Source organism: Drosophila nasuta, chromosome 2R, assembly GCF_023558535.2.
Source record: "Drosophila nasuta strain 15112-1781.00 chromosome 2R, ASM2355853v1, whole genome shotgun sequence".
Classification (NCBI taxonomy): domain Eukaryota; kingdom Metazoa; phylum Arthropoda; class Insecta; order Diptera; family Drosophilidae; genus Drosophila; species Drosophila nasuta.
This window is the reverse complement of record NC_083456.1, coordinates 11,762,232-11,776,851: the sequence shown is the minus strand read 5'-3', so window position 1 is coordinate 11,776,851 and position 14,620 is coordinate 11,762,232. Positions and strand designations below refer to the sequence as shown.

The 14,620-nt window shown below is 35.1% G+C and overlaps 1 protein-coding gene across 1 annotated transcript in view; it reads right to left on the bottom strand.

Moving 5' to 3' along the window:
* LOC132786005 (IDLSRF-like peptide) overlaps positions 1-14,620 on the bottom strand; it is a 74,928-nt gene that overhangs the window by 2,613 nt on the left and 57,695 nt on the right. The window contains exons 3-4 of the mRNA XM_060792364.1: positions 8,125-8,253; positions 3,020-3,218 (exon numbers count right to left, since the gene is read on the bottom strand). Of these exons, the coding sequence (XP_060648347.1) occupies positions 3,020-3,218; positions 8,125-8,253 (328 nt within the window). The remainder of the gene's footprint in view (positions 1-3,019; positions 3,219-8,124; positions 8,254-14,620) is intronic.

Sequence of the window (14,620 nt, the reverse complement as noted above, 5' to 3'; positions counted from 1 at the left end):
TTTCACAACCTTCGACGAAATTATCTTAACAGAAATATATCTAAGTATATGTTAAATAATGAAATTATTTTTCTATAACATGTTATTTAAAAATTCGCTGAAATTAATAGGTTTTGATAATTAAGACTGAATTCTAAACTGAAAATTTTATTTATTTTTTAATGAAAATTTCTTTTGCTCTTGAGTTTTGGTGACATGTTTAAAGAAAATTTTGGATTGAATTTCATGAAGTTTATGTTTATTTGAATCTTCACTTCATATGAATTCGTTTAATAATCAAATCCAACTATTAACACTTCAACTATTAACAAATGATGTTTAAATATTTGGTCGAAGAAGTAAGTTTTCAATTAAAAATGATATAGGGAAATTTAATGCCAATTTGGGGAAATTAAATTATTTTTTTATAACATTTAAAAAAGGAAATGTTTATTTAAAACTTCACTGAAATTATTAGGTTTTAATAATTAAGACTGGATTCTAAACTGAAAATATTGGATGTATTTAAATTCTCGTTGGTTTAAACACTTTAATCGAAATTTCCTTCGCTCTTGAGTTTTGGCGACATGTTAAATGGAAAATTTGGATTGAATTTCAATAGTCTATGCAATATTTATATGAATCTTTACTTAATATGAATGGGTTTAAAATTAATTTCCAACTATTTTAATTAACAAATAAAAGTTAAATATTTCCTCGACAAAGTCTGTTCTCATTTGAAAATGTTATAGAAAAATTTGATGTTTCAAATTGAAACTCTCTTTGCTTTAAACAATTTAACCACAGCTTTTAGCCACTGTGTAATTTTGAAGAAAAACATACGCGCCAAGAGAGAGAGCGACAAGTACACATGAGTTTTGTGTGGCGGTTTGCTTAAAATTATACGCTTTAGTTAATTAATCCCTGCAGGTGCCTTTTGTACCCATTCTCATTCTCGTTGTCGTTCTTGTTAATGTTTGTTTGTGGTCCGAAACTTCATGATGAGCATCATCTCGAAACGACAGTCACGAGTAAAAGTAAACAGAACAACAAAAACAAGCGCGACAAAGGCAACATTGCAAAATATACATTAATATCATTATCATTTGCGTGTTCTCCGCTCGAGATGTTGATGTTGAACCCTTCAGCCTCATACTCGCACTTGTTGCCAGTATTGCCTGCCACAAAAGTGCTCTCGCAGGCCATTGCCAAACTTTCTGGGCCATGTCACATTCGGGCGTTTGTGCGATAATTTGCGTTGATGAAATTTTCTAAATGCCAAGAGGGAAGTTCCAGTCGCCGGCCAGACACAGGCATAAGAGTCTCTCTCCATCTCATTCATGAATTTTCGTTTCTTTTTTTGTTAATTTATCAAGCTGTGCGTGGGGACTTTACGTGTCTAGTCTGCCTCACAATTACCCACACTCTCTGCACTCTGTTGTGGTTGTTGTTGGTTCATTGTTATTGCCCTCCATTTTGTGGTTAGTTTTTGTTGTGCTAATTTAATGAAATTTCACCTTTATATGAGAGGTAAGCCTGTTGGGCCTTTGCTTGTCGTTAGCTTGTGCTTTATGAGTGCGTTTTCGCCATTTATCACATTTACAGTTCGTCTTATTATACCCTGTAAATTTAGTGGGATGAGAAATAGCAGATGTGAGTGGACTAGTTGAAGCTTTAAAGCTGACTGAAGACAATTTTTTAAGTAAGAATTATTCTGAGAAAATAAGGTCACACAAACTGCCTGCTCATATTTTCATTTTTTAATTAAATAACAACACTAAATTATACGGAAATGTATTATCTGGAAATCCTCGTTATTTAATATTCGACAAGAGACAAAAATGAGCTGCGTGTTTTGAATTAATGTCATTGAAACATTTTAATGAGTGCGACTAAGTAAACCACAACAAATGCTGTTATCTTTATAATTAATTATAATACAGTTACTGTTTGGTTTCCAAGTAACAGATTTATTACTTGATATTTTTAGTGTGAATGAAATTGAGAGATAGTTCAAAGATATGCAGAATGTTTAAGAAGTGTATTACAAAGTAGAGTTCAAATTCAAAACTAGATGATATTATGTAAGACAGCTAACAAATTGATTTATTCATCTTAATTATTTACCTATACATAAACTTTTTTCTCCGTAGTCAAAATTGGTTACCCAAAGAACAAAAAAATGTGCCTAATTATGAGTACTACAAAGTATTTTCGCCGCATGCCCGATAAGAGAGCGAGTAATTAAATTTACTACAATCTTTAAAACGTCTTTAATAACAATTTCGCTCTTTTGTGAAAAAGGACCTTTTCAAGGACAAACTTGCAGAGATCGATGCTGCTGCTGTAGTTCGCTGCATAACCATATAAAAAGTTTATAGGTTGGCAAGTACCCTCAGTTCTACTTGAACATGCATAAATTGTGACACAACTTTGCCAACGTTGTACAGGGTATAATAAGCCAAGGGAACAAAACTCAGTGTGTAAAATGTCAAGCGTACAGCCGAAATAAGCAAATAAACAACAAGCAAAACAGAAGCCAGACTAAAAGGGAAAAGGAAAATGGTGAAAGGCACGTAAACGGGTGACAGCATAAGATATTTTAAAATTTCATAACATTTTTGTGGCTGGTGACCAAAGAGAGAGCAACGGAGAAGGAGACGGAGATGGAGATGCAAAAGGACATACGCATAATTCAAGAGCAGCGTCAAGGACGTCGCTGGATGTTGCACAAAACAAAACAAAAGGCCAGCACAGCAAAGGGGGAGGAGAAAGGGGAAAAGGATGCTGGACTCAAAGTAAAAATAGCTCTGGGTAATGCAAAAGGTTATTTAAGAGCTTTCATTATTTATACTATTTTTGGTAACCAACTTGCTCGAGGGGTTTATGCAACTCGAGGCACTAAATTAAAATTTTGTGCTTCATGCACGACAGCACATGATGCTAAAACAAAAGGATTTCTCTCTCTCTCTCTCTCTATTTCTCTTTTTTGGCACTCGGTTTGCGGCACCCTCGAGCATTTTGGGTTATCTGACCTTACTTCATTAGATGCAAAACGGCGCAAAAGTCCTCAATCGTTTGTGATTCACTCAAAGCAATGGCCACCGGCTCAACGCCTCCCATTGGGGCAAGGGCGTCACGTGCCTTGCTGCCAAATAGTTTCTCCAGATAATTGGGTCCATGTGAGGCGATTAAGCTTTGCAAAAAGGATGCAGTCTCCTCCACCGGCGGACGCTTGGCTGCACAAAAGAGAAGCGAGAAGAAGCAAAAAGGAAAACGTATAAATAATTATTTAGCTGTAATTGAGTTTCAACCCGTGTCACTTTTCAAGTGCAAAGTTCGTGTGTGAGTGAAGTATTATGTTTGCAGCTGCTAAAGATACTTTCTCGTGGCCATAATTCACTTTATGATTACGCTCATAATCGATTTTATGTACTTATACTGCATATGGCCGCAATAAATTTCATTGTGTTTTTATTCACAATTGCACAATCAATTATTAACAAATTGAAAATTGCAAAATAAATTACCAATGCAGAGCTAATTGAAAAGTAAGTATACTTCTTCTGTATATATTCATTTATATTTATTTCATCGCTTTGTCTGCACTCCCTGAACTTTATATCGATGTTAATCTTTTATGTTTATTGTCAATATTACATTTAACATATGTGGTTAATAAAATGTATATTCGTTATAAAAACAATTTAAAACTGAGTAAGTATAAGGTGTTTCTTAGTCTTAAGATTTAAAATTCAATTATTTAATTTAAATTTATTTAATTGTTCTGTCGTCATTAACATCAACTTGCTATTTTGTCAATCAATTTAAACTTCCTCCAATTTATCTCATTACGTTATTATCAATTATTTGTAAATAATAAATAATAATTTACTGTACAAAGTTAATCTTCTATACCTATGCAAACAAATTCTTAATATTAAAGATGTGGTTATTAAAATGTTTACTTACAAAAGCATTCATTCGAAAATATAACTAAAAGCAACTATTAAGCATCTCTTACTCAAGACACTGTCTAGTGCATAAAGTTTCAAAGTTTTTGCATACAAATTGCAAGTGGAAAAGTTACAGATCCTTTAGCAAATTATTGTTATTTATATGTAGCCCAGCCTCTAAGGTGCAAACTCAACACTATCTCATTCTTGCAGACATTTAAACTCATTTTTATTTTGCAATTTAAATAACAACATCCAGAGGCACGTGCCAAAACTTAAATAGGGTTTTAGCTCATTAAATATTTGCATAGGAACATGCAAAGAAATTTGCCAAATTCATTGGACAATGGCAACCACTTTTGAATATTTAATGGCACATGCATGCTTGATAACGAGAAAGTTACAGTCGAGTGTGCTTGACTGAGAAATACTCGGTACTTATTCTAAAGGGAAGCAAAACAGTGCGGAGCCGATATTATCGTTAAAATACATCAAATTAATATATCGAAAAATACTAAAATATACCAAAAGTTATATTTGATATTTCAGTATGCTATTTGGTATCAAGAAAGCTACAGTTGGGTGTGATTGACTGAGACATACCCTATACATATTGTTTACAAAAGCAAAAGAGTGCGAAGGCGATGCAATCGTTAACATATACCCAATTAATATACCGAATACATACTTAAATGTAAGAAAATCTTTATTTGGTATATACTACTACATTTAAAAATATACTATGAAGTACAAATATACTAGATTGTCAACCAAAGTTTAAGATTTCTCGAATAGTTTTTAAGACTATCTAACCGCAATCAAGCTTTTAAGAATAATTCCTTCTATACTACCCTTCTTCTTTAATACTGAATAGATAGTGGGTATAAAACCCCAATTTAATATTAATTTCGTAGTTTGATACCCAATGGGAAACTTAACCGAGACGTTGCTTGTTATACAATTTATTTGTCATTATTTAAATACTCAACGAAAGCAATCCTTTATTTGATTTGCATTTCTCTTGTATATCGGTCAGATTGCCAATGTTTAAAGGTCAGATAAGAGTCAGTAGAGCAGTCAGTAAGTCAGTCAGTCAGGGAGACAATCAGTCAGTCAGTGAGGCAGTGAGTCAGTCATTCAGGCAGCTAGTCAGTTGTTAAGTTTAAAAATACAAAGGAAGCACCGCTTGATGTTAGCTTTTAAGCCAACTGGCTGCACTTTTGAACCCTAACCCCTGTCGACATACATATGCTGTCTGTTGTTAGCATTTTTAATGGTTGCAAGGACACGTTAGCCTCGCATACAGCGTGGGTGGGTGTGTGTGTGTGTGGGCTGATTCAGTTACTGACTGTATTTGTTATGCAAATGGCGCAGTTTGCCAGCATTTTTTTTTTTGCCTGTTTCAGCTGCTTCTGTGTGAACATATCGCCTGGGAGCGCCACATTTCTATATACATTATATCAGTTTGTGTGTCGTCTGTTTGCCTTTAACTTGTTACATATTCAAGCGATGTGTATCTGCACTCCAGATAGAAAGAGAGAACCCTACGTAGCATTAGCAGGCTCTTTGACTGCCCGCAGCCTTTCTTAACGCTCCCAGTCCTTTTTTTTTGCTATACTAAACTGAAATGTAAACTTTACAATTCCCTTCTCTTTTATTTTTTGTGTATTGTTGATAAAAAAAAACGATGTATGCAAAATTATGTTAATTTCCCAGGGGTATTCGAGTGCAGCGCATTAAAAGTTTTTCCAATTTTATTGCAGTTACTCGTACAACATATAAATATTTTCCTTTTTTTTACTACAATATGTGAATTGTTTTTGCATTTGAACAATACTTGAATGTGTGTGGAACTTTTTTAAGTGGTCTGTTAAGCATTGGAAATATATGTTATATCAGCAAAGTTTTATTTGTTGAAGGGCAAACCATTTATAGCAATTTCCTAAGCAGAAAACTTGTTGAAATTACTTTTATTTTATTGCGTTTGAAACGCTTAAAGCTAAGTAAATCTCACAGGAAGCAAATTTAAATCTGTCTACAGCACACTTGAAACATTTTTAATTAAAAACAACCTACTTTGAATTCAAATTTAATTCTGATTTCAATGCCACTTGCTACCTGCCGCATTTATAAGCCAAGGCGAGGTGCTAATTATTATTCATTAATAAACACTTTTAGAATGGCGTGCCAAAGAAGGAACTAAGCCAGTTTCAGTTGCTCGCTGTGCTTCTATAAATTAAGGCAGCAACAATTGGCTGAGCGTGAGATTGGGAGGCCAAAGAAGGCGGCCAAACTGACAAACGACAACTTGAGCTTGCCATTTAGCACCCCCGGAGATAGAAAGCGGAAGCCAGAGAAAGAAGAGAAAGCACAGACGACGAAGAAGAAGAGTGCGGAGTTTTGTAGCGCATAATTTATCAAAGATATTTGAGCCTGCTGCTATAACTTGCGACCGACACTTTGTAAATGATTTCATTGTCGAAAATAGTTTTTTCTTTCTGCGTCCCTTGGCAATTCTTTTGCCGAACAATGGCACACGGAAAATTTACGGCAAACTGGCGTCCTGACTTTGTCCTGGCAACGCATTTCGCTTCGTCGCGACTTTCAGTCAACTAAATTGTGGCAATTAGTGGCAACAATTTGCCGTTTGCTTAAAGTTTCGCTCATCCTTTTGCTGCGAGTTTGCCACCCACAAAATTACACGCTCAATTTGCGCATTGTTTGTAGATTTAAAATTTATCTCTTGACTCTCTATTTATAGGCCAGCAAATATCTTAATGGCGGTTTGTGTAACAATTGTTTGGGTGACTTGATGTCACAACTTTTATCTGAAAGGTACTTAATAATTGAGTCAGAAATTCTGGCATTGATTGATGTGCAAAGTGTTTAAATTAAATTTTAATATTACTAGGAAACTTGCATATCAATTTTTAAATTAAAGTTTACTAAGATTAAGGAATTTTATTATCATATTTCCTATGTTAACTGATAATCTGGTATATTTTATACGGTATAATTTTCATGAAGCGGAATGTCGATAAATCAAAAATAGTCTTACGAATATTATATTTAGTAGTTTACAGTATAATTTCGGTACATTTAGCGGGTACATCACAGTCGAACACACTCGACTGCAGTTTTCTTACTTGTTTGACTAAACTGTTGTGGCTTTTATATGGAAAATTGAATAATTTAAAGAAAACGAAGAAACTGGCATTAAGTGCTAATAATTGATATAAAAGTTTCTTTTTCATTGCTGTGAATACAATATGAAGACATAGTTCTGTGACATGCATCTATAAACTATCTTTTGAGTAAGCAACTGTGTCCTTGATTGATGTGAAAAGTATATTTTATATCCAGTTAAATTGAAAGACAACAAAGAAACTTGCTTATTAATCACTGCTAATAATTTAAATGAAAGTTTACGTAGCTTGAAGCATTTCTTTTTCATAGCTGTGCATACAATATGAAGACTGCATCCATCAACTGTTTTTTTTTTCGGTGAAACTCAGTCATTGTCGAAAAGTTTTGTTGCGGCATGTTTTACACATTAAATTCATGCCGCAAAACTTTCAACGTGCAAAACTGGACGACAAAATTGAAACTTTTTGATTTGCTGGCAAAAGTTTTTCAGCTGCTACTGCTTCTGTGTGTGTGTGTGAGTGTGTGTAGGGCTAATTTGATTAGATTCAGGCCAAGAAGAACTACACGAACATAAAGTCGGCAACTTGTGTGCGAAATCTTGTAAAGTGCAACATCGTGTTACAAATTCAACTGAGTAGCCCAATCTCTGGATTTGGCAGCGTTTGGCCTGCTGGCCATGTAAGATATTTGTGTCCTTGACATTTCTGACACACACACATACACATATGACTCTAACAGGCTTAATTGGAATACGGCCTTTAATTTCCTGCCCGGGATTCTGGTAGCAACATTTTGCCAATTTTAAGCTTCAATCGAAAATGTTGTGCCAGATTTTTGATTGCATTCCTAGGGGGCACAATTTCGCTTGGCATTGATTAAGCCAAGACATCAAATAGCCAGATTAATTAAATTATTTGCGCTTGTTTCACTGCAGTTTTGCAAACTAATTATTGTTATGTCTTGTGGCCAACAGTTCGTATGCGTAATTTATGCGCTGCAATTGCAAATCCAATCGAAAACTTTCACAGTTCGTCGTACTTACCCGCTGTGCAAAGACGCATATCCTCATCATAGCCATCGGAGCAATCGGGCGCACCATCGCATAAATATTGTATGGAAATGCAATTACCATCGACGGGACACTTGAATGGTTCGTACGCATGGCAGGGTTCTGAAAGGAGGCAAGAGAAGCAAAGCAAGAATTCCATGAAATACGCGAAGCTTTGAACACTCAAATAGTCATTTAAAAATGAATGATGTCTGCGTTCGCTAGAACGCTAAAAGTCAATTTTAAGAAAAGCAAAACCAAATCTACAAATCTCAGATTTATTCGCATATTCAATTCATAATAAATAATTATTTTTTTTGCTGGAAAAAGAGAATAATTAATCCATAATTTTGGTGTATTTTAAATATGAAAATTGTATATGTGATTTCAACTTTTAGTTTTAGTTTTTAGTTTTTTAAATGTGTAAACCCCACAGGATAAAAAAAACACTTATTTGAATGCCCAATGGCTGAAGCTTATTTTGCTATATATTCACACATATATTTAACATGTCAAACAATTGTACAAATTCCTCTTTATTCCCTGTCTTTGCTGTTTACTCGTTACTTTGGGGACCTGTAGCATTGCAATCGCATTTGCGCTTGTTAAGCGGATTTATTCAACATAAAACACAGAGACGCTTAAATCCATATATGCATGTCTTTTTTTTTTATTTGCTTTTTTATTTTACGGCAGATTTTGTTTTTGTTTCTTGCGGTTTTAACTCTTGTCATTTGCATGCTGGAATTACATATATTTTTTTATTGATTTTCAGAGCACTTGAATTTTTGGTTAAAGTTGCATAAACAATTCAACAACTTGCCAAGAACTATCAAAGTATAATTGTGCTTCTTTTACACCAAAATATGCTATCTTGTTTATTCTCGCATCACTTTATTTCCACCTGGAGTCTATTAGCTAAAGCTGCATAAATTTGAATTGCAAAAGCAATTTCAACATGTTGACGTTATTTATGCAACTCCAGTGAAACTTGCAAACAACGAAGGAGATGAATATACTAGAAGGAAATTGCAGCTAAAGTTTAATAGAAAAAAATGTCAAGTGCCAAGTTGAAAACTCGGGCATTTAGCATTTTGATAAAGTTTTCATTCTGGATATATTTTAAAATTGAATTAAACTTGGGCGCAAGCAATGCTCTATAAAAGGTCAGGTAAATGGCATCAGGTAATTCTTTTTAGCTAATATATTTTAAGCAGCTCTTTTATGGATAAAAAACCAAAAGACCGCACATAACCGTAAAGTAAATGCGGTGCAAAAAACCAAATGTCGGAAAGTAAACCTCTTTTTGGCACGGCTACATTAAAGCCAGACAAATGAACATAAATACCTAAGCCAGACGGGAAAACACACACACACACACACACTTACATACATACGCACGCACGCAGAAATAGCAGCGCACAAATGGCAGTGAAAATTGCTGGTGAAAAGCTGAAGTGAAAAGCTTTGCTCTTTTGTCCCTGGCCACGTGCCTGGGCGAAATAAAACCAATTTACGCAGTGGAAATAAAAATGCTGGCGCAAATTCACAGCCAAAACACAAAAGAACCTAAAAAACACAAAACAACAGAAGCAACAACAACAAAAACGAAGGAAAACATGCGAAAATTAAAATACCAAATTTTTGAGCTGCGTTCCATGCATGTTAACAAATGGTGCAGGATATAGGCGAGGAAAGCACAACGAAAACAAAAGGCAGGAGCAACAGCAAAAGGACAACAATAAATTCAATTAACTTGCGCCTTGTTTGGGTTTCATTTTGATTTCCTTTTCTTCTCACTCAACAGAAAATGGCCTCAGAGTGCGCATCGACAGCTAATGCGCATTTAAGGAGACTTCTTTTATGAAAAGTGAAAATTAGTGAATGAAATTGAAGGGGGAAAAAACCATTGCAAAGATGAAAATAAATTAATTGCGTTGATTGTCAGTTAATGAATTTGCCTGTTTGTCTTTTCCATTTAACAATTAAGTGCACATTTCTGTACCCTTTTTATACTCAGCATACAATTTGCAATAGGGAGTGATTAACTTGCTTAAACATTATCATTTTTAATGGAATATAGCGCATCTACTGTTTCAGCATATCCATTTCAAATACTTGTTTTCATTAATCAATTTTGCATTAATATTTATGTTGTAAATATGCTTTTGTTTGTGTAATTTTAATTGCCCGAAACGCATTTAATTCAATTTAATATTCTGTAATTAATTCAGATTATATTGTTGCTAACATAAATTAATTAAAAGGCAGTAAACATCAAACGTTTTGACTTGATTAAATGATTTTATAGAAGCATATATAATTGTAGTTTAAAACATTGAGTTTAAATTACAATCAAAGGTACTGCCAAATATGAATCTGATAAAAGAATACAAGAGTTTCAGATAAAAATATTCTAATTTAAATAAAGACCTTCTGCTTTTTAAATTACGATAGGAGACAATAGATTATGACAATAAATTTGGAATCATGTTTACAAATTCCAAAAATATTTTAATCAACTTTAAGCAAGCTTACTTCATTTAGTCAATTAAGAAATCAATACCTAAATTACAATTGAACAATTACTCAAATCATGCAATACTCATACGCAACGTATGCAAATCATTTTCAAAACATTCAAAACAATAAGCAAGTCGCTTACAAAATCAAACGATTATCGTTTTACCTCAAAGCAACTAAATCAACACAGAAATTCGAAGGGGCAACAAGGGAAAAGGTTTGTGTGTTTGTATCTTTGGAAAAACAACGTATACAAAGTATTTTCCAGAGAATTGACATAAAAGCGACTTTAAGTGTGAGCATAAAACGTTTTGACAGCTTTCCCAATAAATGTACGTAAGTTTATTGTGGCGAACCCTTTTTTTGCTGGCAATGTTTTGTGTTGTTGGTTTTTGGCAGCTTTTTCGTGGTCCGAAAACCTTTTGACCTTTACATGAATTTTGGCTGCGATTTCTGCTACGCACACACATAGACATACACATACTCACACACAATAAAGCAAATCATCATTCAAGTTGGCAACTTGGCAAAAGTACTTCGTAGTCGCACTTGTTTACTTGCCAAGTGAATGAATTATGGTATTGCTCCCTTGGCTTGTCAATTATCACGGTCCTCTGGGTACATAAATTCCAATTGTTGCAACATCAAATGCTAATGAATAGCTCGCGGCTTCAGTTCAGCTTTCTTATGTTCCAAATTTGTATTGTATGAAATTTTGCGTTCATTGACAGCAGTCTGAAAATTAAGTAGTCTGGCGCGTGCAACAGGGCGTATGTGTGATAAAAGGCCAAATGCTTGACAGCCCTCAAAATTATAGGCCTCCTGCTTAGCTGCTCTGCGGGGAAAGTGTACATTGACATTTTCATCAGGCCAAAACTAAATGCTTAAGCCCTTGAAATTACAGTCATTTAGTTCACTTTAGTTGAACTTGAAAATGTGGGAGTGTCTCTTGATAATTATACCTCAATTTTAGAGTGCTTTGAGTGAATGAATTTAAACGCATTTATGCTAAGTAGGCTTAAGGTTTTTAAGTAGCTTAAGTCAACATAGACAACTGAGATTCAACTAGTAAGAAAACTAGTGTCGAGACGAAATTGGATACTGAGTGCGACTGTAAGAAAAATATAGCGAAATGTATATATGGTATGTTGATATAACGAGTGCCATCTCGAATCGTCTGGAGGTGTTCATAAGGAAGAATATTGTTTTGAAACACCTTAACCATTACTTATTTCAAAAACAAAAAATATAACAAGTAAGAACGTTACAGTCAAGAATGCTCGACTGTGAGATACCCGCTTCCCATTCAGAGAGATGGGTGTCTCCGACTGTTGCCTCTGATGAAGAATATATATACTTTATGGGGTCGGAGATGATTTTTTCTGGCACAAAGTTAAAATACCCTTCTATCCTATGGGTAGCGGGTATACAAATAAGTTAACAGCAACTCTTCATCGTTGAATTCCAGCTTAAATCGACCAAAACTAAAGACAAAACGTTTGGAATCAATTTATGTACAGCAGCTAGATGCATCCAAGTGTGTAGCTGACTATAGATAACTACACATTCTTATTCAGCTTTCCTTCCCATGCGTTCCCATTAACAAACACTAGTGCTGTCCCCGAAAAATGCCTATTGATTGAGCAGAACACATTATGTGCAATGAAGTGAATAAACAAAGTACTTCGGAGCAGTCAATAAAGTCTGTTTGCTTGACTTGATTTTAAATTCTGTATTTGTTTAAGGTAAGAGGCAACAAGTGCGCACAAAAGTAGGCAACTGAAAATTTCGTAGTTACAATTTCGTCTTCTTTAACCTGAAAATAAATACAAGCAGAGTCTTTGTGTGTTTGTGCGGTTGTTGCCTTGGCATGAATTAATTTACGAAAAATCCAGCAGACCAAATGAGTTGACTGTGTTGAATGGAAATGAAAATGTGGCCCATGCTTGTCAGCTGTGGCTATGGCGGTGGCGGTGGCGGTGTCTTCTGCTGGCAATGTACACTTAATAAATGTTGCATAAATGTCACAGACTATGGAAGACGACACGCACCTGTCAGAGCTGTAATACACACACACAAGGTTGTGTGTGCTGTGTTCTCTTGTGCCCGGTTGTGAAGAATATTAAGCATGCGAGCGCACACACAATGTCCGGCCAAAAGCATAAACATAAAAGCCAAAATAGCATTTTGTGCTAAGCACTGCACGTGACACGTTGCCGCAGACAGGAAAAAGCAATTGGAATTGGCATTGAAAGCCCTGAGCTGATACTGAGAAGCTGAGCAAACTGTGTGTTGTAAGATGAGAAAAGTGTCCGTCTGCGTGTGTGTGTGTGTGTTAAAAAAAGTGTTGACACATGAGGCGTATGCGCAATATGTGTTGTCCCCATGTTCAATATACGCCTGCCAATTGCACTCTGCCTGTCACACGCAATTGCCAAGGTGTGCCCTGTCATGTGGCAAGTTGTGGCAAACTGTCTTTCTTGGCTAGCGGATAATAATAATAATAATAATAATCCTAGTTTGGCGGCAAGTCAATTACTCATCTGACTAGATTCCATCGTGCAACTGTTGCAAAACAACATGACTCATCGAATTTTGTGTGGAGGGAAAACGAACCCATTCTTTGGCCGAGTACTTTGTGTGCTTCCTGTGGGCAGACTAAGCATATTCTCGACCACAACACAACATGACGTATACGCAATAGAAACTAAATAATTATACACGCTCGCACTCACACACACACCCTGTTATAAGTGTGCTCTTATGAAAATTACTTTCCTTCCGTTGTGCCTTTATCATGTACATGTTTCCCACCCTTATGCATGTATGTGTGTGCTGTTGTTGTGCTGCCTTCAGTTGGAAACTAGTTTGATTGCATATAACTAATTGTTTTGCTTATAAATTAGCACATTTGTATGCACTGCCACGCTCAAGAACGACAACAATGCTGACGTAATTTATTATAGCAACCGGAGACATGCATCTTCCAGCAGACACATAGATAGACAGACACTACATAGAGATAGAGATAGAGAGAGAGGAAGAGATATATTATATATCTCTAGTAGTGGAGTAAGAGTTCAAATGGTACGTGTAGAGCCGAGACATGTTGATTTGTTTCATTCGCTTTGAATTGAATGTACTAATGGCACGAACTATGTCTTGATTATAATACTCAGCAGCTGCAGCTGAGACGTCTTTCTACTACTTACTCGTATACAATAGTATAGATAAACAACTATGCAATATGGGAATTCTAGCAATAAAATAACGCAGCTGCAGCAATTGCTGTTTATACAGTTTGCTTTTGCGTTTGCGTTTGTGGCTCACAATTAAGTGGGTGAAATCCCGCAGCGAGTGTTGTACGTCAACTGTTTGATATTGTAGTTCTGCAAGTAAACATTCAACAATCGATAAAGTGGCTGCATCTTCGCTTCAAGAGAAATACAAAACTTTGCTTCGGGGTTTAGTTTGTTGCGCAGTTTCAACCATATTCATTTTATGATTGTTATTTCCAGAAATACAGTTGTGATATTTAAAAGTATCAATTTATATTTATAGATTTCTTTATTTTTTATACTGCTGATACTTCTTGTAATGAATATTTTAAAAACTTATTTTTATACCCGCTTCTCATAGTATAGTTTAAAATAAATACTTTAAATTAAGGGTTTCATAGAACTTGAGCAACTTCTAATTATAACAAGAACTTCGCTGAGATTATCCGCTGTTCATTTACTTCGACCTGCACAAGTTGAGCTGAACTCTGACCTACGGAAATTGACCACTTTAACCAACTAAATATTTAATAAGCAAGCAAGACAAGCTAGCCAAAGCACACGTATTGCGTATACGCAACAAAGTGCAAGTCATATCATCCTACACACATACTAAGTCCCAGGGTCATGATTGTGTTCTCAAATACAAAGTATAATTAAATTTAATTGGCTTTATTGCGAACGTGTGT